The following is a 25592-nucleotide window of genomic DNA, read 5'->3' as shown; positions in this document are numbered from 1 at the left end:
GGTTAGGTAAACTGCAGAGGAGAGCATTTGAATAGGGATTCTGAAGGTGAGTAAAAGCCTTCCAGGTAGACCATGGGAGGAAAAGGATGTAAGGTACAGGGCACACACATGCAAAGCATGGAATGCTTTGGGGGAACAGCGAGACTGGGGTAGAGTGTCTTCAGAGGAGGCGGGGCTGGGAATGAGTGACTGGCTGATGGTGCATCTCCTGACATGGGAGTGGTCCGTGAAGAATGGAGGTGGGCACTCCTACAAAGGCAGGTGGGGGCGGGCTGGCCCATGGACCCAGGTGGGAGAGGCATTGTCATCTAAGAGCCACCCAACAGTACTTGCGGTTCAGTAATGTGAGCTTTTGTACACTGTGAGGGAGGGATTTGGAGACAAATGGTGGCGTTCCCTGGCTGAAGAGTGAACAATGGATCATTCCATCTGTTTGATTTTCTCATTGGCATCTCCAGGAGGGCATTGTGTGTCTTAACCAATTGGCTCCATCTAATCAGCAGAAGCGGAGCCAAAGCTGGATAAAGGGCCCCGCTGATTGGCTGGGGGTCGAGTCATTTGTTTTGAAAGTGCAGAGTCAATATAAGAATGTGCTCGGGTGGGGTGGCAGGAATGAGGAATTGTTGAACCATCCGGAGAAACTGGGAAAGCCTTTAAAAGCAAAGTTGGAATTGGCAGTTAACACTAAGGAGATGGAAGGCGGTAGTTTCAGTTGAGGACCTGCTACATGTGTTCCAGAGGGTCTTTGTTTTTCATGGTGTTTTTGAATCCGTCTTTGAGGCTCCTGTTGTGCGAGCGGAACCTCAGAACAATCCTTTCAGAATCTCTGGGGTGAGCCCCAGGTGTCAGCATTCATGAAATCCTGCCAGATAACTCATGTGTGCAGCTGAAGTTGAGGCGCACAGTTAGAGATGTGCATGACCTCTGGGGGTCAGGGATTGTGCACTTACATTTATAGATGACAGCACGGTGAGTCGTGCAGTCTCACAGAAGGAGTAAGTGGAAATGCTAGGGTGTGGGCTCAGACATAAATGGAAGTTGGGAAGGAGAAGGGGACTATTGTCTTTTTTTTAAGATTTATTTTATTTATTTGAAAGACAGAGTTACAGAGAGAGGCACAGAGAGAGAGAGAGAGAGGTCTTCCATCTGCAAGTTCACTCCCCAGATGGCTGCAATGGCTGGAGCTGCACCGATCTGAAGCCAGGAGTCAGGAGCTTCTTCCGGGTCTCCCAGGCAGGTGCAGGGGCCCAAGGACTTGGTCCATCTTCCACTGCTATCCCAGGCCATACCAGAGAGCTGGATCAGAAGAGGAGCAGCCGGAACTAGAACCGGTGCCCATATGGGATACCGGTACTCCAGGCCAGGGCTTCAATCCGCTGCGCCACAGCACTGGCCCTGGGGACTATTGTCTTGAAGTTTACTATTGTCTTACAGGTCTGCATATTCCAGAGAGGTGTACAAGGAAAAGGGACTGTCATCTCTCCCATCCTGCCACACTCTTGTGGGACATCCAGAGATGGCTGCCATCTTTCTCTTACCTTACTCTCCCTACCCATCTCGGAGGGCTTCCTTCTCTCCCTGAGAGAGAACACAGACTGAACACCTGCTGGCCATCTGGTCCAGGTGTGCCTGAAACTATCCCAAAGCCTGGACAACAAATACATCATCTCCTTTGGTGAACCTGAACTTCCATGTATCCTAGAAGATGCAATGGATCCCAGATTAACCACTGCAACTCCCTAGAGGAACACATCCCCACCGGGGCAAACCATGGAGTCCCTCTGAGGTTCAAGATAAAGTCTTTCTGCCAGGTGGCCCTAAGTTGCCTCTTCTGTGAATCAATGAGGATCACAGCTGTTACAATGGTCAGAACAAAGTTGGATGAGGCCACATATGTAACGTGCCTGGCACAAAGCTAACTATAAGACGGTAATAGTTACCATTTTAAGTGTTTCCTAAATGCAGGGTGCTACCCTAAGCCATATTTATGTAAATGTGTGCATCTGAGAGAAGTGCACACACACACACACACTTTTCTTTCATTCACTCAATAGTTCATGGGACCCAAAAGGATCCACTGCTTTGATTCAAATTTGAAGGAAACTCCGTTACAGAGTGGTGAAGCGATTTCCAAAAGCACATAAACAGCGAAGCATCTTGGGTGCAGAACCCAGGCAGTGTAGATCTAGAACCTTCGCCTGCAGGAGGAGCAATCTGGCCCAGAAGTCTGTTGACCTGCTGTCTGGCTCCAGCCCAGTGGCTTCACCTACCTGTGCTTGATTCTTCTCCCTCAGCTCTCTTTCTTCTCTGAGCAGGGAATTAGCGTTTTTTTGTGCACATGTTTAGTTTTGATGATCTTTTCAGGAGTAAACATGTTTCTTCTCCTGATGATAGAAAAAAAGTGTGAAAAAGCGAGTTTCCCTGAAGATGCCCAGGTCTTCTGGGTGCTCAGTGGAGTGAGACGGCTTCCCGCAGAGATGGGAGCCTCGTCTTCAGGTGGGATCCCATCCCAGCTCCAGGCTTTCCCATCCTGCCTTGGCTAATGGCTTGGGGTGGGTTCCCTAACCTGCCTTGGCCTCAGCCTTATCGCGTGTAAAATGAAGATGGTAGCATTGGAACTCAGCTCACAGGCCTGAGGTAGAGGAGCAAGGTAAGCCGGAACATAGCCCTCAGCCCTTTGGTTAGGTTCCAGTCAGATGGTGGGGTTTGAAGCTAAGGTGGTTATCAGAAATGTTTTTCCTTAAATATTTATTTATTTATTTATTTATTTATTTTTGCATGCCAGAGAGAGAGAGAGAGAGAGAGAGAGAGAGATCCTTCATCTGCTGATTCACTCCCCCAGATGGCCATAATAGCTGGGGTTGGGCCAGGCCAAAGCTAGAAGCCAGGAGCTTCATCCAGTCTCCCATGTGGGTGCAGGGGCCCAAACACTTGGGCCACCCACCACTGCTTTCCCAGCCACATTAGCCAGGAGCTGGATTGGAAGTGGATCTGCAGGGCCATGAGCTGGCGCCCACATGGGATACTAGTGTCGCAGGTGGTGACTTTACCCGCTATGCCACAATGCCGGCCAATATTTGGCCCCAATGTTAAATCATGGTTTTCCTTTTAGAAGATGTAAAACACAGAGGGAACTTGGTGTGTAATTATGAAACCCCTCTTTAGATTCTGTCACTGAACAGTCTTTGCTAGTGTGGAATATGAGTGTCAGGACAGAGCCTTTGGGAGATGAATAAGTCTAAAGCACTTGCTCTGGACCAGGGACGGGCTGTGCAGGGCGCTCTTGTCTGTAATTTCATTACTCTTCCCAGTAGCCTCGCCTAGTGTACCCATTTCACTGATGAGGAAACTGAGGCAGTGATCAATGCAGTGATCTGTCCAAGCTTCACCGATGAAGAGTGGAGTTGCTGGGGCTAGAACCTTCGTTTCCCTCTGCCTGATGCTGCCTTACTGTTGAGAAGCCTCCAGCCCTGGGAGAATGCTTCCTCTATCTGCTCTCATCTGTGGCCATCCCGTGCAGGCTCCCAGACCTGATGGTGGGGCTCTGGGGGTGGCTCCATGAGGAAGCAGCACAGCCCCTGGGGCTCCCTCCCTGCCTGGGGCTTGAGGGTTGGCTCTTGCTTGGCCTGGGCTCGCAGATGGCCCTTTGCCTCCTCTCTCTCTCTACTCAGTCCCCAGCTCTCCTTCTGTGTTTTCCAGAGTTGTGCACGGGTCCCTCCCTGCAGACACCCATGCCAGCCCCTCATCCCCACGGCATACCATCCTTAAGTCCTTACCTGACATCCTTCAATGCAGGCCCACTGGCTTCCTTTCCTCTCACGGCTACTTTGTACCTGGGACACGAGCATGTCAGACCCTGCTGGAGAAGACATTCTCAATGGGGGTGATTTTGCCTCCCAAGGGAACATTCAGCAATGTCTGCAGACATTTTTGGCTGTCGCACCTGGAGGGGAGGTGACACCTAGTGGCACCTAGGGGTAGAGGCCATGAATGTTGCTGAACATCCTGCAGTGCCCAGGACCCTCCCCACTGCCCCCAAAGTCTACAGTGCTGAGATGAAAAACCCCTCCCTAGAGTTCTCAACACCCCCAGGGAGCTCTGAACATGCTGTTCCCTCTGTCCAGAATGCCCATCTCACTCTTCTGCTTGTCCCGTAAGCCAAAACTTACCCTCCTAGACTCAATTCAGACAGTGGGTCTCCTGACCTCGCCCATCAGTATAGCTGTGGCTGTATTTATCACATTGGAAGGCACTCCTCCATAAATCCATCTATCATCTATCCCTCCTTCCATCTATCCATTGTCCGTCCGCCATCTATCCATCCATGTGTCCATCTATCCATCCATCCATCCATTGTCCATCCATCCACCTATGCACAAAATCTTGTTGAGTATGTTCTGTGCACCAGGCCATGGAAAGATGCCCAGGTCCCTGCTTTCGTGCAGTGTCCAGTCCAATGAGGAAGAAGGACTTCACATGAACCATTTCTATAAGCAGCAGGGAATGGTTGCAAACTGGGAGAAGGGCTACTAAGCAAAGGCTAAGGCGCTGTGATGTAGGAAAGGCTGTGGCTTAGGCAGACCTCTTTGTGAAGGGATGATGGCCGGAGAAGCCTTGCAGAGGGAGAAGCCCTGGCTGGGACTTGGAGTAGGCACTGATAAAGGGGAGGAGGGGTGGGGGCCCAGGAGGCGGGCAGACATCAAGGGGGCTGCAGGAAGAGTCAGGAGCATGCTGGGTGAGGGGCAGGGACCTCGCAGATGAGGTAAGCGGGGCACCTGCTCACGAGGGGAGGGACGCTGATCAGAGTTTTCTTACAGGACGACGCCCCTGGCTGCCGGGGGCCACCCTAAGGAGAGGGGACAGGCTCAGCTCATGCACGAGGCACCTCTCCTTCTGATAAGTCCTCACGCAGCACCAGAGTATTTTGCCCCCGGACAGAGGTGCTGGGCTTCTTGCAGCATTCCCACCACGAGCGCTGGAAGACAACAGTGGAGGCACGAGGCTGGCGAGCTGTCCCTGCTGTGTTCCTGAGGGGGGCAGGAGTGGAGGGGCAGGGGATGTACTTAGACTGCTGCCAGGAGCCTTTGCTCTCCCTGCCCCACGTGCCCCTTCTAGGCCTGCCCGTGCATCCTCTCAGTAGCCCTAGTCCTCCCACACCGCAGCCAGTGGGAAATGCTGGCTGAACAAGGCCCCCTCCCCTCGTGCGGCTTAAACCTGGGCTCAATTTCTCCACTTGACAGGCAGAGAAATATTCTTGAGACTCAGCAGTCGGGTGGCTTCCTCCAGAGCGTGGGAGTAAGCTCTTTAGATGCCGATTTCAGAGGCCAGGAGCTGCCTTTAGGGTCTCACTGCCTTTTGTCTAACTGGCTGCAACAGCCCAGCCATCCCCACAGCCCCTCTTTCAGGGTGCTGCTGTCACCCCCACTTTGCAGCTGCAGGGACAGGCTCGGAGGGCTGACGTGCTCTCCTACAAGATCAGCGCACGCAGGTGTGCTGCCAGATGCCAGCTGATGGATGGCAGGTCCACAGGAAGCAGGCAGCGTACAGACTCAGCCCTGCGCTGGCAAAGCCCCAGGCGGATCGTGTGCTTGGCAAGCCAGCTACCTGGCTCTGGGCACGCGCGCCTTTCCTTTCATGCTGATGAGTAAGTCTTCAGGAAGAAGCGGGCTCACCTGCTCGGGGGAGGGGAGGGCGCCTAGCTTTAGGAACCAGTCGGTGGTGCTTGGTGTGCTTCAGGTTCTGCATGGCAGACCGCGTGCACCTGGGAGTCCTAGACCTGGGTATAAATCAGCTCAGCTGTTGATCGGCTGTGTGGCTCTAGACACGTTGCTTGGCTTTTCTGGGCTTTGTGTTGTTTCGGCTGTAAAATGAGCAGACCATCTACATAACAGCTTACTGGGAGGGAAAATACACAGAGACTGTCTACAGGCCTCACTCAGGGCACTGCACAAGGGCAGCATTCCCTGTCTTTCATGGGGTGGCCAGAATATGACTCGGGAAGGTGATGCTTGGGAAAAGACTCCAAGAGCGAAAGCTGCCGAGGGGGATCGGAGCTCAGGGGGCAGGAGTTCCACAGGGAGACCTAGGAGCATGCTGAGTGAAGGGACTGGCACTTGTCCCCGAGACCTGTGTGTTCTTGGCTCTCGTCTGGACTGAACTCCGGGTCTCTTTTTCTTCCACAACACAAGATCACAGAAATGTCGCCCTGCCCAGGGAGCAGTGGGATGCACCCTCTGCCAGTTCTAGCATCTTAGAACCCCCTGTTCTTCGAGATTCCTAGGAGACTGATGATAAATCACCCCGAATTGGTGCAAAGGCTCTGAGTAGGCAGCTCCAGCAAATAGATATAAAATGACAAATGAGTATATTAAAAATTCTCTATGATTTGAAGACATAATACTTTTTAGAAGGATTGGCAAGAGAAGAATTTGATAATGCTTAGCATTGATAGCACTGGGAGCAAAGCTGACCTCAATACACTCTTGTTGGTTATATAATTTGATGCAGTGTTATTCAGAGGATGTTTTGACATTGTTTATGCAATTTGAACTGCACGCTATTTAAATGGTATGCTTCCTAATGGCGGGAAGTCATCCTACGGGCATATTCCTTTCAAATATGCCAAGGTCCATATATATATATATATATACACACACACACATATATTTTAAAAATTGATAACAACCTGGACTGTTCTATGAAAAGGGACTGGTTAAGCCAACTCTGGCGCATGGATGGGGACTGAGCAAGTGTTATGAGAGTGAGGCAGATTTGTGTGTGCAATATGCAGGGAGACAGCAGACACGTTGCTTGGTTAAAACAGCTGCAAAGGAGGGTGGTGTGGGGCGACCGCATGGGTGGGAACATAGAATGTACATGTATATTTGATGCTTTTTTTAGTTTTATTTTACTTTTGATTGACACAGAAGTGTACATATGCCAGTACTTCAAAAAATTCATGGAAAATTTGAAAAGTATGAGTTTATTTTGGTGTAAAGCTAGTTTTGAAATCCATGCATCATTTTCTCACAATACACATTTTCTGGATACTGAGGAAAACAATTTGGGCAGTATATTTTTGCTCTGCACCAAAGTAAACTCCTGTTTTAAAATTCCATTTTCCATGAAATTTTTGAAGTTCCTTTTATTTGTGGAGTCTGATATGATGCTCAGATCCATGCAAGCATTGTGAAATGTTATAGGTACAATGCAATAGCATCCAGTCAGAGAAAGATGACATTCTGTCCTTTGCAATGACCTAGGTGAACCTGGAGGGCATCATGTGTGTATGTTTCATTCTTATAATTGATAAAAATAGTTCCAGGGGCTGGCGCTGTGGCATAGTAGGCAAGGCCACTGCCTGCAATGCCGGCATCCCTATGGGTGCCGGTTCGTGTCCCGGCTGTTCCACTTCTGATCCAGCTCTCTGCTATGGCCTGGGAAAGCAGTAGAAGACGGCCCAAGTCCTTGGGCCCCTGAATGCACATGAGAGACCCAGAGGAAGCTCCTGGATCTTGGCTTTGGATTGGCTCAGCTCTGGCTTTTGTGGCTATCTGGGGAGTGAACCAGCAGATGGAAGACCTCTCTCTCTCTCTCTGCCTCTGCCTCTCTGTAACTCTGGCTTTCAAATAAATAAATAAATCTTTAAAAAACACTTTCAGACACATAAGAAACTTAAATATTTGGGGAGTGGGGATAGGGACAGTTGTAGACCATCTGAAGATTTTTATTCTTTTTTTAAGATTTATTTATTTACTTGAAAGGCAGAGTTACAGAGAGAGATAGAGATAGAGATAGAGACAGAGACAGAGAGAGAGAGAGAGAGAGAGAGAGAGAGAGAGAGAGAGATCTTCCAACCGCTGGTTCACTCCCCAAATGACTGCAATGGCCAGAACTGGGCCTGTGTGAAGTTAGGAGCCAGGAGCTTCTTCCTGGCCCAAGTGAGTACAGGAACCCATGGACCTGGGCCATCTTCTGCTGCTTTCCAGGTGCATTAGCAGGGAGCTGGATTGGAAGTAGAGCAGTCGGGTCTTTAACTGGTGCCCATATGGTATGCCAGTGTTGCAGGAGGCGGCTGTACCCGCTATGCCATATGCTGGCCCAAGATTTTTATCCTATGGTTTTCATCTTTATTGCCATGAGTGTGTTTTAGATTTTTTATCGAAAAAACCACACCCACTTCACAGATGGTAACACAGCTTTGGAGACTGATGTAACTTGCTTGCTTTCCTATGTGGAGAGACCACCTTCAGCAAGCTGGCATTCCTGCATTTACAGGGAAGTATCACAGCACTGCAATCAGAATCCATATCCTAACTGCACCACCTACTTGCTGTGTGACACTGGGCAGGTTTAGTAACCACTCTGATATTGTGTCTCCTTATGATAGCACTATCTTCCTCTAAAGTCTGTAGCAAGGGTGAAATGAGAAAAATACACATGGAATGTTTATCACAGTGCCCACTGCACAGTCAATGCTTAATGCAAAATAGGCTTAATGTTGTTGTTGTCACCAGTGTCAGTTCAGTCCTAGAAGTAGGTCCCTGGTCCCTAGAGAACATGGGGTCTAGCTCTAGGCAGCACAAGGGGAGCAGAACCACCAAGTGGCCTGGGCCTCCGGATGCGGGCACACAGGTGGCAGAGCCATGGCCTCACAGTGATCACCAGCCCCAGCCTCTGCTCAGAACAGAAGGAGCTGGAGGCCCCTGCAGGGGCCCCCGTGGCAAGCGCCTCATCTTGCCCCATCCTGTGTGTTGCCATGGAACTGGAGGGTCACAGACGTCTTGGCCTAGATGGTTCATGTGAGGCCACACTGGCCAACCTCCCATCCTGTCTCTTGAGAAAGCAAAAGCCCAGCAAGGGAAACAGAGAAACCCCATGGAAGGAGCCCTGGACCGGGATTCGGCAGGCTCGTTGGTTCTGGAGGGCAGGTTCTGACTCACTCTTGCCGTGCAGTCGGTGTCAAGTCCCTTCCCCTCTCTGGGCCCCTGTGGCGGATGGGGTGGGACAACACTGCCATCACAGTACTCTGAGCTTCTGTCTTCCGAGCCCAATACCCAGCTTCACCGGTCCAAAGAGGAGGAGGTGTGCGGTGGGGAGGCTGCCGACCCAGGACTCAGCCTCGGTAAGGGCACCCCCGCTTTCCCTCTTTAGCGCGAGGGTGTCTTTGTTCATGTAGTCAGCAACATTTCCGGGACCCCATTGTGTCCCGGGTTCCATGGGCTCAGCCTTGGAGTGCTGGGTGGCTCTTGGGTTAGGGCTCAGTTCCCAGCCTTGGTGCTGTCTCCTGGTGATCCTGGGAGGTTGTGATGTCAGTTCTGCTCTCTGGGACCCAGGTAACAGGAGATTGACAGCCCTGCCTCCTAGAATGATTGAGAGGAGCTGCGGAGACACAGGAGGTAAAGTTTCCGGCTTCAGTGGATACCTGTGAAAAACAAAAGCAAAAACAAAAACAAAACCATGAAAAGTAAGAGACAGCATGCCGATGTTGAGTGTGAATCCTGGCTCGGCTGCTTACTGGTCATCTGGTCACAAGCAAATGACTGACCTACCACAGCCTAGATTTTCTCCCCTGGAGAATGAGAAGCAGAGTAAGGACTTCATGGAGAGAGCTGAGAGTTGGAGAGAATGTGGTCAGAAGGATGAGAATGAAATGCACACACAGCGGGAGGGCAGGTGCAGAGTGGCTGGCACACAGTAGGCGCTTGGCGGCTGGCCATCCATTGTCCTGGCTTGGAACTTCTCCTTGCTGCAGGGATGAGCTGAGGTACAGCACAGATCTATTTTTGGCCTGTGCAAGTCCAGCTCATAAAAATACAATCTCGTGCTTGTCAGCACTTCCGAGCTTTTATTTATTGTCCCTGCCAATCGTAGGGCCTCTCCATGTGGGAACCTCTTCATTATTGATAATCCTGGGAAGTAGTATTTTAAATTTTTATGATCTGCACTTTGCACCATCTGAACCTCCATGTATAATCTGGCCTCACCAGCGAAGGGGGAATGACAGTCAGACAAGGGGTCCTTTTGGGATGAATAATTTATCCCATTTTCACAATGCCAGTTATGTTAAATTATGTTGCTCGTATTTGCAGCTGACAGAACAGTGGGGGGCTGATGTGTAAACATGAAAAGAGAACAAAGTTATTACTTTGCCTCTGTCCACAATGATAGTCAAAAACCTGGACTCTCCTTTTTCCAAATTCGTATGAAACCACACCTTGAATAATAAAAAGAGTATTTCCTCTCCCTTCCCTACGTGTTTTTCTTCCAATTTCTCCTATTCATCCAGGGGCTCAGGGCTCTGTTTGGCTCCATTTCTTTTTCAAGCGTGGGTAAAAGAAGAACGGCTGGAATAAGGCCTTTTTTTCTGCAGGTTCATTGTCTCCCTTCTCTCGCTCTCTCTTTGCTTATGCAAGCTGATTCCTCCAAGGTACAATTCATAAGGACTGGCTAACATTTCTGATGCTTTCCCATTCCTAGCACTAAAAAATAAAAGCAATGGTTACTTGTCTTTTATGGGAGGAAATGTTTCTGGCTCTGCTCCCTAAGAACGGAGCACACTGAACTTTAGCAACCTCCTAACGGCTGGTTGAGCCCATTAACTTTGGAGGGCTGGGTTTCCCCCGTCCTCTGCTTCTCCCCACCCCGGTGTATCTTCCCTGTGGCCAGAGCCTGCTCCCCTGCAGGCAGTGCACACCTGGGAAGCCATTCGCTTGTTTGCGATCTTTCCTTAGCTCTCAGGTAATCCTCCAGGTGTCTGGAGCGGCACTGGAGCCCCCTGCAGCTTCATCTGTGTCCCCCACTCACCCCACTGCACGCTGGCCATTCAGAACTGCCTTTGGTGCTTCCCTCAGGTGGCAGGTCGTCTTCTGAATGCTTGCTCATGTGTGGTACTTCCTTGACCCAAGACCCTTTCCCTGGGTTTGGGGAGGCAAAAACGGGAACAGAGAAGTTCATCAGAGAGCTGGGGCTGCCATTGGCCAAGGTGGAGGCAGCGTATGTACCTGGACAGAGGGGTCCATTTGAGAGAATACTTGAGGAAGCTGGCCCTGGGATGGATGGAAAGATGGGATGGGTGTGCGGACTGGAAGAAGGGCTCATGAAAGATTCCTGGGTGTGGTTGGACATAAACAGTGGTGTGGAGAATGCTGTGTTCCCTGAAGGGGAAGCTGGAGGGTCAGGTGCTCAGGGTAGGTGGGCTGCAGCCCGAGAGCTCTGCTGCAGGTGTGTGTGAATTGAAGGGCACACATCCAACCAGTAAACTGATTGTCAGGTGTATGAAGGCACATACAAATCAGAATCCTGAGGAATAAAGATGGACTTGGAAGTGATGGGAATGAGTGAGAACTCCCAGCAGGGGCTTGTGCCAGGAGAGAGGAATGACCATGACCTAGCCATGGGAGAGCCCCACCTTCCGAGGTCCAGAGGAAGGGGAGGAGCCTGAAAAGGAAGCTGAGGAGGGCTGGTCAGTGTGGTAGGAAGAGAACCAAGGAGAGACTGCTACAGACTCAAGGGAGGAGAATGTTTCAAGGCGGGCGGGGAGAACAAGGCTGTCAGGTGCAGTTGCTCCTCACTTAGGATGGGCTTGCATCCCGACAAACCCATCGTAAGCTGAAAGCATTGTAAATGTCGTAAGTTCAAAGTGCACTGATGGGCCCAGCCTACCGCCCCCCCAGCTCAGCCACACAGCATACTGTAGGCTCCGTTGGTGGTTCCCCCTTTACGACAGGAGCTGCACCCACTGGTGCTGCCCAGCGTCGCCAGAGTGTCATACTGCAGATTTGCATCTTGCTAGTCCAGGAAATGAGCCAGATTCAGAAATTTGCAGTTTCTACTGAATTTCTATCACTCTCACATCATTTAAAGCTAGAAAATTGGGAATAGGGCAGAGGTCAAAGAAGATGACTGCACAGCACTGTCCATTTGCTCCAGGCAAAGGGGCCCAAGCCATGTGGCCTTGGATATGGGATCTGAAAGAGGTTACACTTCCATAGGGGTGAAACTAAAGTATTATGTAGCAGCTTGGGTTGCTTTTGCAGCGAGTGTGACACAGCTCGAGTGAGGAGCAGATGACAGAGGATGCCCGTGGTGTCAGGTACACACTTGTCCCTTGGCCTGTGTTTGAGCTCTGAGGTTTCAGAAGAGAGGCTCTGGAACCCAAATTACTGTTTTCATTAGAAAGTCACTCAGGGTTCAGGGCAAAGCAGGACATGGATTCCAAGGGAGGGCTATGGGCCCCAAATCTGCCCAAATGGAGCACCCTAAGGCCAGTACTACAACTGATTAATGGTATATTTAAAAAATAAGTTTTATATATATTTAAAGTATTTATTAATATATTTGCAACCCATATCAATGAAATCTGATCTTCTTGTGTCATAGTCCTCTTGCTGAATTCAAGTCTAGGAGCTTCATTGTATATGTATATATACACAATATATATACTGTATATATATATTATATATATATACACACACACACACTATTGCTGTTCAGTGTTCCATTTTCTGAATAAACCACAGTGTGTCCATTCTCCTGGAAATGAACATGTTGGTTGCTTGCAGTTTGAAGATATTATGAACAAAGCTGCTCCGAATGTTCTGGTGCATGTGTCCTCTGGGGGATCCAGTATATTTTTGAGCTGAATTTTTGCTGACAACTAGGAAATCTATTGATTTTGGTATACTAACTTGGGTATTTGGCTATCTTACTACATTCTAATAGCTTTTCAGGTCATTTTCATGAGTTTTCTTAGGACACACTTATGTAGGATGAGAAGCTTTTAATCTCAAGTTACAGAAATTCCAACCTCAATTGGATTAAGACCCCAAAAAGGTATACTTGCTCCCTTTACTGCAGGCTCAGCATGGGTCTAGCTTCAGGCAGTGTGTGATGCAGAGGGCAGACGTCATAAGAGCCCATCTCCGTTTCCTCGGGTTCTGCGTGGCTCTGCCTTCTCTTAGGTGCTGTCTTTGTCCTCTGCCTGACTTCTCTTGATAGAACTTGCTACAGCAGTTCCGTAACTCAAGTCCCCACCATATCACCCGGAGGTGAAGTTGCTCCAGTGGACACCTAGGAAGACCTAGGAGGCTTCCTTCCTCATGTGCCCAGCCAACACTACCTCACATCTCATTGGTCCAATTGGGTGGCATGCCCATGTCTGAGCCAAACTGTGTCATCAATAGGCTAGCACCCTGATTGGTTTAACCCAAGTAGGGAATACCTCTGTCATTAAGGGAGTGGTCCTTCCCAACAAACCATATGGATGCCCCCCCATGGGGTAGTGGTGAGTTCCTGGAAGATTCCTCAGGGAATTTTTGGTTGGAGAAAGGGATGGATACAGGAGAAGCAACATCAAAATATTTACTATTATGACAATTGGGATGTTCATTCACTGTCTCATTTCAGCTGTAATATTTCTTAGTTCTGTCTCCGGCCTCACATGTCAGCTGGAATGAAGGGTCTTTTAAGTCTACTTAGAAGGTGAAAATGGTTTTGAGCTGGCCGAGAAGCTCCGGCAAAGACGATGAGAGAACAAGAGTGGCAGAGGGAAGGCCCAAGGAGCAGAGGCTTCTTAACATCTGCTGTGTGACGTGAAGATGCTCAAGACCAGCGTGATGGCTGAGGATCTAGACAGGAAGGGGCCAAGCCAGGAGCTGGGCTTGGCAAGGGGGAAGGTATACTGATTTCCTATTGCTGGTACAAATTACCCCAGATTTAGTGATTGAAGACAACATGAATGGCCCATTTCACAGCTGTCATGGGTCAGGAGTCCAACCACTGGTGCACTGAGTTCTCTGTTCAGGTCTCACAAGCCTGACAGCAAGGTGTTGGGGAGGGGTGGTTGTCGCAGTCTTGGCTGGTGTTGGGATCCTCTTCCAGGCTCATTCAGGACATTGGTGGAATTCAGTTCCTTGTCATTGTGGGACTGAGTTCCTGTGTTCTGGTCGGCTGTTGATGGGGAATTATACTCAGCTACTATCTACAGGGCTTTGTCCCACATTCTTGGGGAGAAAATTACATAATGAAGGTACACCAGGAGGCAAGAACTTTAGGGTCCAATGTTGCCCCCCAGAAAAGGCAATAGTTACCCTAGATTTACGGCTCATGTTGAACAGGAAATCCACTGTGCTTTATTTAGCTATATGTGAGAAGACTTTAAAACAGTTCATAGAAGGGCAGGAGTGAGGGGAAACAGTTAAGTTGTGGCTTGGTTCGAGTCCTGGCTTCTTCATTTCCAATACAGTTTCCTGCTAATGCTCACTCAAGGAGGCAGCCGATGATGACAGGAATACCTGTGTCCCTGCCATGCACGTGGGAGACTCATGTTGAACTTTGTGCCCCTGGCTTCAGCCTGACCTAGCCCTAGCTGTTGTAGGCATTTGGGGAGCAAGCTAGCAAATGGAAAATCTCACTCCATCTCTGTCTCTCTGATTTTCAAATAAAATGAAAATAGGTTGCTTATGGAAAAATGGAATTAAAAGATAAGTTTATTTTAGTGCAAAAATTTTTGTACTAGTTTTGCATAGTTTTTGCATAATATACATTTTTATGAACCTGTTTGAAGACCCCAACTGTTTTTGTATCAAAATAAACTTCTTTTAATTCTACTTTCTGTGAATGTTATGTACATACACACACACATATATGTATGGAGATGAAATTATAAATCCAAGTTTGTGAATATTTCTAGGAATGTGGGTTCAGGGAAATGATAAGACATTTTTCTGTACCACTCCATCACCTAACAATGGATCCAGTGATAGCCAAAGTATTTCTAGTAAGTGGAATTTGCAGACTCTCTTTTAAGTTCCCAAGTCACCTGCACATGTATTACTGCACTTGTTCCAGCCTGGAATGGTGTTAGGTGACAGTGGAAGCCCCTATCCTGTGAGCTCTGCCTTAGCACTTGCTCTGGTATTTTTTGCTCGTTCCTGACTTTCCCACTCCCACGGTGGCTCCTTGTGAAACAGGTGCTTGCAGACCACATGATTCTTCCTGCTTTTGTGTCCTTGACCATGTGGTTCACTCTGCAGAAAATGTCTTCGCTTGCCTTCTTGTCCACCCAGTAAATGTCTACTCATCCTTCAAACCCTGATCCCATCCCCACTCCATCCTCCCTCCCCCACCATTAGTGTGGGCAGGAGCATGCTTAATAGCCTTGTTCTTAAATGTTTTTAAAAAATGATTTATTTGAAAGGGAGGGAGGGAGAGGGAATGAGAGAGAGAGAGCAAGAGAGAGAGAAATTTCATTTACTGACTTACTCCCCAAATGCCCACAATAGCTGGAGCTGGACCAAACTGAAGCCAGGAGCTCAGAACTCAGTTGGAGTTTTCCATGGGAGTGACAGGGACGCGACTGCTTGCACCATCATTTGCTACCTCCCAGGACGCTGGAAGTGGAAGTGGACCCAGGACTCAAACCCAGGCCATGCCATGAGGGATGTGGGTGTGCCAAGCAGTGTCTTAGCTATTGTGCCGAATGCACATCCCCAGCTCTGCCCTTGAGAAGGTCTTGTGTGGCTCACGTGTGTTTCAAACAGCCACAGAACAAACCATGGTGGCACCCGGAGGCAGAGTTCAAAGAAACATTTGTTGTTCACTCAACCATCTGAGGGTTTAACTCGTGTTAACTCATCTATATCTCATAACAATCCAACGAGATACTTACAGATATTTCCTTTGTTCCATGGATGAGAAAAACCAAGACACAGAAGGCTTCTAGGGTTCACCCGAAGCTGCCACCCAGGATTTGGAAGCAGCTCACATTCTTCCAACCCTCCCCGACTACCATATTAGCAATATCAGTATCTCATGGCATAGAATCAAGGAGCTACTGCTTAGTACCTAAAGCACACATGCAAAGTATGCGAATTATTTTCATTACCTATGGTACAGAGGCTTCTGTGTTGCCATGCCTTGGCACAGGAGGTAGGAAGGAAGAAAAAAAAAGAGTAGATTCTCCCTACCCCTCACTATAAGCCCTTGTCTGTGTTCGGCTGCACCCCTTTCCTATTTGAAGCAGCAGGCAAGGGCTGTCTTTTTATTGTTTAGAGAGCAGACTACAGAGAGGGTGGGTCACAACAGCAGAGTTCACACCCGGAAATGGGCTCTGAGGCCGGAGGAGACCCAGGGCCTCCTTAACTGACATGCTTGAGTGCCACAAGGTAGATGCTCCCTTCCTTTCTGAGCTGCAGGGGGTCTGCCACGGCTTGCAGACTTTAAAGAACATTCTTCCAGGAAAATTCTTGCTCCAGTCAATACACCTGACTGTTGTCTGGTGAAAAGATGATGGGAGTTTTTGGGGAGAATTCGTCATTTTAAGCTCTAAGTCTGTGAATTCAAACTGTAAGAGTGATCGTGGTTAGAAGATTGCTTCCTTTCAGCTGTGTGTCCTTGCACAAGTGTCTTAGCACCCCTGAGCTGCAGCTCCCTTGTCAAGAGAGTGGAAGTAGTAGTGGTATGTAGCTAAGGGACATGAAGTACTTGATCCTAGTGCCGGCACATAGAAACAGTTCAAGGCTACCACTCGTTATCATCTCGCTGAGCCCTAGAAGCAACCTTGCTAAATGGGGTTGTGATCATGGCTAGGTGGGGCCCCAAGGCCCAGGCAGCTCTGGGTTCCTGCAGGCCTGGGGCATTGGCAATAGCTACTGATGATCTGTCAGGTTTCTCTTCCTTCCACTCTGCCTGTGTCGGGGGATGGAGTGCCATACTTGGGGTGTCAGGTTGACAGCATATCCTTTTTTTTAAAAAATTTATATTTATTTGAAAAGCAGAGTTACAAAGACACACACATACACAGGTCTTCCATCCATTGGTTCACTCCCTAAGGGGCCAGGCCAGGAGCCAGGAGCCAGGAACTTTATCCAGGTCCCCGTGTGGATGGCAGGGCCCAAGGACCCAGACCATCGTTTGCTGCTTCCCCAGGCATTTTGGCAAGAAGCTGGTTTGGAAGCAGAGTATCTGAGACTGGAACCCGGCACTCTGATATGGGATTCTGGCATCACAGGCAGTGGCTTGTATCCACAATGTCAGCACCACCCCTCCACATGAATTGTTCATACAAGGGTACTACAAAAAGTTCATGGAGGGGCCAGCACTTTGGCACAGTGGGTCACGCATCTGCCTGCGGCGCCGGCATCCCATGTGGGCACTGGTTTGAGTCCCAGCTGTTGCACTTCCAATCCAGCTCCCTGCTGATGTCCTGGGAAAGCAGTGGAGGATGGCCCTAGTTCTTGGGCACTTACACCTGCTTGGGAGACCCAGCAGGAGCTCCTGGCTCCTGGCTTTGGATTAGCCCAGCTCTGGCAGTCATGGCCATTTGGGAAGTAAACCAGTGAATGGAAGGCATCTGTCCCTCTTTGTAGCTCTGCCTCTCAAATAAATAAATAATTAAAAAAAAAAAAGTTCATGGAAAGTGAAATTAAAAGTAAGTTTACTTTGGTGCAAATTTAAAAAAAAAATCTATGTGTACAAGGGGTCTTCCAAAAAATTTAAATGTGTATTATGAAAAAACTATGCATGGATTTCACATTTTTTGGTACCAAAACTAACAAACATCTTTTCATTCCACTTTTCCACAAACTGTCTGAAGTACCCTTGTATAACCAGAACTGTGGAAAAAATCTAAATGCTCAATTAAAGGTTGATTAGGTCAATTGTACTGTATGAGTGCAGTGAAATATACTACACCAAATGGCGTGGGGGACCAGCCCTGTGGTGTAGTAGATTAAGCTGCCGTCTGCAGTGCTGGCATCCCATATGGGTACTGGTTCAAGTCCCAGCTGCCCCACTTCCATTCTAATCCAGCTCTCTGCTAATGTGGCTGGGAAAGCAGCAGAAGATGGCCTAAATTCCTGGGCCCCTGTACCCATATGAGAGATCCAGATGAAGCTCCTGGCTCCTGGCTTCATCCTGGCCCAGCCCTGGCCATTGCAGCCATTGGAGAGTGAATTAGCAGATGGGAGATTCTCTCTCTCTCTCTCTCTCTCTGTGTGTCTCCCTCTCTCTGTAATCCTTTCAGATAAATCATTTTTAAAAAAGCAAAAAGAAATCATACATTTATCTACCTTGGGAACTTGGGGGAAAGTATAGTATTGTGTGATAAAAAGTGATGAAGTCGTTCGTGAAATACGACTCCATTTTGTTAAGACGTTCTCATTAATAGCGAATACAGATAATACGCGTATGTCTATGGCAGCACCTGGAAAGGTATAACCAAAGCTGTCAGCTGTGGTTGCCTGTGGGAACAGGGAAGTGTGGCTTACATTTTCTCTTTTCTGGCAAGGGTTTGGGAGAGAGGAATTCTTTCTCTTCTGATCTTTCCGCAATGGTAGTAGATTAAAAAAAAGCAAAAGGAGGGGGCGGGGGGGGGAGGGGAGGGAGGATGTTCCCAGTGTGCACGTGCACTGACCCTGGGTGACCTTTCCAGGTGATCGTGAAGACAAGAACGGAATATCAGCCGGAACAGAAGAACAAAGGGAAGTTCCGGGTGCCGAAAATCGCCGAGTTTACGGTCAGTTTCTTGATGGTGTAACACACACCGCAAAGGTAAGGCCGGCTGCGGCCAGCTCAGCCCCCCGCCCGGCCTCTGGCGCCGGCCCTGCCACGCAGCCGCTGCCCGGAGAATTTCTGCGAGCCACTCTCTGTGGCGGGAGCTCCACTCTGGTCCTCCAGGATGCTCTGTGGAATCTGGGAGTTAATCCTGCCTCCTTCATTCCTTTTCTCCTGTCCCCTTCTTCTTGCTTTTCCGTCGCAACCTGCGGGAAACGTGGTGGAAAATGTGTGCAGAGCTTCAAGTTGCAGTCAGTGCGAGAGGTTGTAACAAGTACTGCAAAGACAAAGAAAAGCTGGCTTCTGGGTGGTGAGAACCAAACGGTTGCCCTGCTATGCCTTGGTGGAGGGCCCACCAGGGCCTGTGGTAAAGACTCCTTGCCGTGGTGAATTGTGGGAGGGAGCCGTGGAGCCTGCTCTGTGATGGTGAGAGCAGGAACTTCCCGGAAAGTCATGTGGGAGCGGAGTTGGGAGTGGGGGTGAGCAGGTGCTGGTGGCTGAAGAGACGAGAGCTTGTGTAAAGGCCCCGAGGCCAGCCTCGATGTGAATAAGGTGCCTGCGGATGGGCGCTGGGGGGTGGGGTGCGGTGGCAAACAGAGATGAGGCAGGAGAGACAGAGGCGGCCAGGCCTTGGAAGCTGTATGGAGGGATCCAACGGTGATGCCCGATGCCCAAGAAGCCTCTAGGGGACTTCAAGAAGAGGCAAGACATGATCAAATCCAGGTTTGGGAAAAGCATACAGACTTCTCCAGAGTGCCTGGGTGCAGTAGTCGGGAGGGAGCCTGGGGCAGCTGTCAGACTACTGCAGTGGTCCAGGGTAGAGACGGCGTGAGTAGTTCAGATAAGGGTGGGAGTGGACAGAGTTGTGGACATTCATAAAAGATATTTAGGAGGCAAATTCAGCCGTGGGGACAGGAGGACACGTGGTTCTGTGGGTGGATGTCCAAGCGGTCTGGTTGAGTTTGAGCTTTGTTTCCACCTCATCTATCAGACAGAGTGACTAACCCTTATGAAGCAGAGATAATAGTAGGGCTGCTGTGTGGATGGAGTGTGGACTGCATGAAAAGCACTTGGATCTTTTGGGAGAAATGCACCATTAATAGTAGTGTTTATGTCAACTGGGACACCAGGGGGTTTTGAAAGTGAAAACAGCCTTGGGTTGGTTGTCCGGCAACTGGGATGTGCACGTGGATACACTTATTGGAGTGTCCTGGACTGTCTCCCAGCTGCACCTTGAGCACCTTCACCTCCATTTATATCCCTGGACTGTGGGCATCGGCTTTGAGAGCAGGTGCTGCTCTTCTTTTTCCCTGGGCCTTGAGTGTCTGTTCCACAGCGTGGTTCCAGTGAGTGCACACAGATCCCTGTACGAGTGAGCACACGCCTGCAGGAACAGACATGTGACACTGTGATGCATAATGTGTGTGCATCAAGACCAGGGGATAAGGTTGATCTGGCCTCCCGGAAGCAGAGGTCATGGCAAATGTGCCCAGATTGACACAGAAGAGTGTCTTCTGAAAATCAAAGTATTGGAAGCAATGCTAGACTTTCAACAACTGTGTCACGGCTCTGTCAACAAGCTCACCTCCCTAGGATGGATTCTTAGTCTCTTAAAAATCACGGTTTTCCCCCCTGGAAGGTAATTTATTCTGAATTATGGGCTTGAGAGATATTTTCATCTTCTTTTTGCTTTTCTGTGCTTGTCAAGTCTTACGCAATGAACGCGTATTGTTATAATCATCAGACAAATAGGAGAATCATTTTTGAAATTTGTTCCTTCTGCCAAATAGAATGTGAAACACTTTTAATGGAATATTCCATGCTCAGCCGTCATTTAAAATGATGGCCGTGAAAACATGGGATGATTTGGGCAAATACTTGAGGGAATGTTGGAATGCTGGGGGGGGAAGCAGAGATTAAAATTGCATGCTTTCTAGGATTGGAACTATGAAAAAAAAAAAACACAAAGGAAAAAGCAACAACAACAACAAAAAAAACCACAAAGGAAAAAACAATATGGAAATAAGCAAGTTGAAACCTGCCTGCAGCTGGGTTATCCATAGCGGCACGGGGCCGTGTCCTGTTTCCGCATCGTTTCCCTTTGTGAGGACTCTGGGCGACATGGCTGTTTTAGCATCTTTAAATAAGCCAGCCTGACATGCAAGGGGCCTCCCTTGGCTGAGCTGTTACTCTCTGTGGTTGCAGTCACATGCAGTCAGCCGCGGTCCAGACTGTTAAATGGAAGGTTCCAGAAATAAACACTTCCTAAGCTTTATGCCCTTCCCTGTAGCATGATGCAGCCTCACACCGGGCTGCCCTCTGGCCCAAAGGCGGCTCTTTCCTTTCCCCAGCGCGGCCACACTGTTCCACGCTGGATGGATCCATTCAACCCCACCCTAGCATGCCTGGGAAGAGACTTGGTGTGCGCGGGCTGTGCTGCTATTGGCCACTGCAGGCATCCGCTGGGGGCCTGGGACAAAGCCCCTGGGCATCGGGGGGCCTTCTGTTTCTCCAACAAGTAGGGCTCATGGAAGTGATGTCAGCTGCTCACCCCACTGCGGAGCCGCAGAGCTGGGGTTTACAGCCGGGCCTGCTGGGCCTTTCCATGTAGCCGTGCACCTGCAGTAGGTAACTTCCGGTTAGGGCTTAGGATCGAAATGAGTCAGCTGAGCAGCAAGGAGCCACTTGGCCAGGGTCCAGGGCCTCCTGGGGGTGGGGCCCTGCCTGTGGGCAGGCAGAGGGGTGCTCTGCCACCAGGAACAAAATAGGAGGAATGCAGCGAGTCTCCTTTGCTTATGTAAAGCTATGAGCCTTAATTAGCCTGGTTTTCATTTTCTGAAAGGGAGCTCCCTGTGGGCCCTGCGGAGGAGGTGGAGGAGGCAGAGAAGGGTGGGGAGTGTGGGGGTGTGGGGAGGCTGGCAGTCTGAGCTGAGTCAGCTCCGCGGCTCAGGGCTCAGGCTCCAGGTGGGACTGGGGTATAGGTTAGAGAAAGGGGGGAGGGACTTCTTGGTGTCTGGCTTGTGTGACTGGGCCCAGGACCCAGGAAGTAGGAGAACTGGGGAGTCCGTGTCTGGAGGCCGGTGGGGTGGGGAGGAGGAGGCGCCCTGGAGCATTGCATCCTGGAGCTCAGGGTGGAGATGTTGACTGGAGAAACCCTGTGAAAGTCAAGGGCTTTGCGGTTAGGGCTGCAGGGCCTGCCCTGGCCCCTACCTGAGAGGTGCTGCATGGAGCCCAGGAAAACCTGGGGATCCCCTGCCCACCGCCACTCCTTCCCCAGGGGTGGTACAACTTGAGACTTCCAATTGCAAAGCTGACCTGAGAGCTCAGTTCTGTGAGACAGCAGAGACGAGGGCGGGGAGAGATGACTGGAGAAAGAGCCCTGAAAGCATTGCCTGGAATTCCTGTCATTTCTAAGACCCAGGAAGCCCTTGCCATCATGATCAAGGGACACAGACCTGAAAGACAGTCCAGGGGCCACTGGGCAGCTGGGAGGCGGCAGGGGAAAGCTGTGGCCTTCCCTCTGAGTCTTGGAGAGATGTGTCACCTTGGCAGGAGCTGGAGCTGGGAGGGTGCTGGCACGCTGGCAAGTCCTGGTGCTGTGGGGCTGCTGGTCACGGAGGGCGCTCGCGTGTGCTGGGACCGCCGACCGTGCTGCCGGATTATTCCTGACCTGGTCTGTGGGGCCGATCGGAGTGACATCTCCAGTTGCTTTCTGTGCAGAGCTGATGAGAAGCACCTGGGCTCACCTGGGCGTGTCAGATTTTGATCTGGCATCTACTGGCTCAGGACTTTGGGAAAATCCTTGTACTGCTCTGAGATCCTGATGGCTCATCAATAAACCAGGACACAGCCTCTCAGCGCTGATTAGTTTAAGTTCTTGTTGCCCTCTAGAGGATTAATAAATGATCATTTAATTTCCAGCCTATTCACATCTCCTTTCTTCCCTCTAAGTTCTGAGCTTGCTGCCTAAGTAGCTGGATTTTTGTCTGTTGGTTGGGCTCTGGCCCTCCCCTGCCTGGCTTTGCCCACGGGGACGGGACTGGGGCAGTCTGCATTCGTGGCCACTCTGGGGCTCTCTACAGTGACCCCTGGAGCCATGAATCTGCCCCCTGGAAAGTGGGGGCTTCTTTTTTTTTTGGCAGTACACTATTTTGCAACACATCAGTTCTAAGGTACATAATCGTGTACTAAAAATGCCTTTACATCCACTTCTCAGCCTAACAACAACCTTGGGAGCTAGGTAGTCTTATCAGCCCCAATTTACAGGCGATGGAACTGGTGCCCAGAGAAGCAAAGTTACTTTCCCAAGGTCCCTCAACCAGGAAGTGTCAGAGTGAAGTAAGAGCCCAGCTCTGTGGCCGCGTCTCCCCTCTCTGTGCCACACCTCATTGCTGCCTTTCCAGTGTCCTTGTCCCTCTCCTTCCTTCCTTGTCTTCACTAACATCTGCTTTGGACCGGTCTCGATGCCTGTTGTTGGCACTCACATGGGTGAGTGACAGAATCCCCGCTTAGGTCACACATAAGCACTTCTGTGTAACATAAGCTTACACGTATGTGGGTTAGAGGAGACCTGCTCTGGCCGGCTTCTCAGCTGTGCTGTGTCTGCGGAGTCATTTCCTTGGGACCCCTCCCTCATCCTCTTAGCCTGGGCTGGAGCCTCTCTGGGGCTCTGGTGGGTCACATGGGTGGGTCCTCCATCAACACTGAACTCCAACTGGCCGCTCCCCCATCTGCAGCCCCTCCCAGCTTGCAGTCCCTGGAGAGCGGGAGAGTGTCTGGCCCACCTCTTGTCCCTGGCTCCCAGCATGGGGCTCGGCATGGTGTGAGTGTTGGGTGTGCTGCATGCTGGGCTCCAGCCTTTGGGGGTGATCTCAGAGTTCATCCTTGACCCCATGTCCTGATTCAGGGTTTAGATCTGGCCCCTTCGGCTATGACCTGGGCAAGCCCACATTGGAGGTTGTCCAGAAAGAACCCGGGGCTTTGCTTGCAGACCAAGCCAGAGCACAGTCCAGGGGGTGATGTGATGGTCTAAAGGGACCAGAACTTGTCATTCGCTCTGGCAGGTGGACACAATAAAAGACAGGGCTTCAGGAGGAATTGAGAGCGAGAGGTGTAGTCCTTTTAAAAAAAAAAGTTTTAATTTTCTTTTCAATTTCAGTTTTCTGTGCTTATTCATGGGGAATGGTGATTTCATTCAGTCCATGTGCTTGGCGTGTAATGGACAAATCAGGGTAACGAGCATTTCCTCCTTCTCACAAATGACCGTTGCTGGGTGTTGGGGGCCTCCAGGCTCTCCACCACTAGGTGTTCTGAGATGTGAAATGAATCCTTGTAGAGGGCAGCTGCTCTCCTGTGCTGTGGAGCAGTGGGGAGGAGGCATGGCGAGGTGCTGGATCATGGGAACCGTTATGGTCTGCGGGGCTAGTCCTGTGAATAGAACTGGCATCTGCATTCTTAAAAACAACCCGAATAAACAGAACCAACATAAAACACCCTTTGGGGAAATTTCAGGCCTAACCTCTCAGGCTGTTGATTTCTGTACTGTTCCATCCACTCACTCATCAGCTCAATGATCTGGGCTCCTCTGCTGTGCCCACCCTGCGGCCGGCACTGTGTGCACACCCTCCTGCTGAGCGAGCAGACCCGCTCCAGGCTCTGCTGGAGGGATTATCACCCCACAGCAGAGGAGCAGCGAACAGGCTTGGGGAGGGGTGTGGAGCTGGGACCTTCTTCTGCCGGGTTCCACGCCCTGGGCCACCTGCCCCACAAGTAGGGGCTTAGGGAAGGCTGCGGAGGGGAAGCTGCAACCTGAGGATGGGGACCCCTGGCTCACTGGGCTGCCGGTTTCCCTTGTTCTTTTCTGGGAGCCTTGGCAGTCTGTCTCAGACCTCTGTCTGCTCAGGGAAAGAGATGCGGAGACACAGCCGTGCTGCCTGCTTGTGCTGGTTGCCGTGACTGACAGCTGTGGAGCTGGGCCCCTCCCCTCCGGGGCAGTCCCCAGTGAGCATCCTTTCTGGTCTGTTCTCATGCTCCACTCCGTTGCAGCTGCATGCCCTCCTCTCCACTCCTCCCTGGCCTCCGTCTCCTTCCTCGGCTCCCTCCAGCCATTCTTCTCACTGCCCAGGGGCCTACTGTGCCTGTTGCAGGTCCACACTGGCGTTTCCAGGCTTCAAGCCTTTTCCCTGGCTTCTGTCTCTCACCTGTCTCCTCCCATAGGTGCTTCAACTCCCCAAAGCACTGGTCCTTACCTGATGAAACTGAATCCTTTTTTTTAAAAAAAAATTAAGAGACAGGGTGATAGAGAGAGAGGGAGAGAGAGAGAGAGGGAGAGAGAGGGAGAGAAGGAGAGAAAGAATGCCCCCCCATCTGATGGTTTACTCCCCAAATGCCCCCAGCTGGGGCTGGGGATGGGCCAGAATAAAGCCAACAGTTGGGCACTCACTTTTGGTCTCTTGTGTGGATGGCAACAACTCAAGCACTCGGGCCATGATCTGCTGCCTCCCAAGGTCTACATTAGTAGGAAGCTGGATTGTGGAGCTGGAGCTGGAGCTGGATCCGAAACATGAATCTGGATTTGCCAGTAATGGGCATCTTAAGCAGAATCTTTTTTTTTTTTTTTTTTTTGGACAGGCAGAGTTAGACAGTAAGAGAGAGAGAGAGAGACAGAGAGAAAGGTCTTCTTTCTGTTGGTTCACCCCCAAAAATGGCTGCCACGGCCAGTGCTCTGCGCTGATCTGAAGCCAGGAGCCAGGTGCTTCCTCCTGGTCTCCCATGTGGGTGCAGGGCCCAAGGACTTGGGCCATCCTCCACTGCCTTCCCAGGCCACAGCAGAGAGCTGGGCTGGAAGAGGAACAACCGGGACAGAATCCAGCATCCCAACCGGGACTAGAACCCGGGGTGCTGACGCCATAGGCGGAGGATTAGCCTAGTGAGCCACAGCACTGGCCAAGCAGAATCTTAACCAGTGGGCCAAACGCCTGCCCCCAGTACTGAACCCGTTGTGCCTTCCTCCATGCTGTCCCTTCGCAGCCTGGAAT

General features: G+C 50.4%; 1 protein-coding gene across 1 annotated transcript in view; it reads left to right on the top strand.

Moving 5' to 3' along the window:
- NSG2 (neuronal vesicle trafficking associated 2) overlaps positions 1 to 25592 on the top strand; it is a 59479-nt gene that overhangs the window by 749 nt on the left and 33138 nt on the right. Inside the window, exon 2 of the mRNA XM_062189636.1 lies at positions 18434 to 18517. Coding sequence (XP_062045620.1) covers positions 18434 to 18517 — 84 coding nt within the window. The remainder of the gene's footprint in view (positions 1 to 18433; positions 18518 to 25592) is intronic.

Source organism: Lepus europaeus, chromosome 4 (assembly GCF_033115175.1).
Source record: "Lepus europaeus isolate LE1 chromosome 4, mLepTim1.pri, whole genome shotgun sequence".
NCBI lineage: Eukaryota > Metazoa > Chordata > Mammalia > Lagomorpha > Leporidae > Lepus > Lepus europaeus.
Note: the sequence above shows the minus strand (reverse complement) of the source record. Positions and strands in the feature narration are given on the sequence as shown.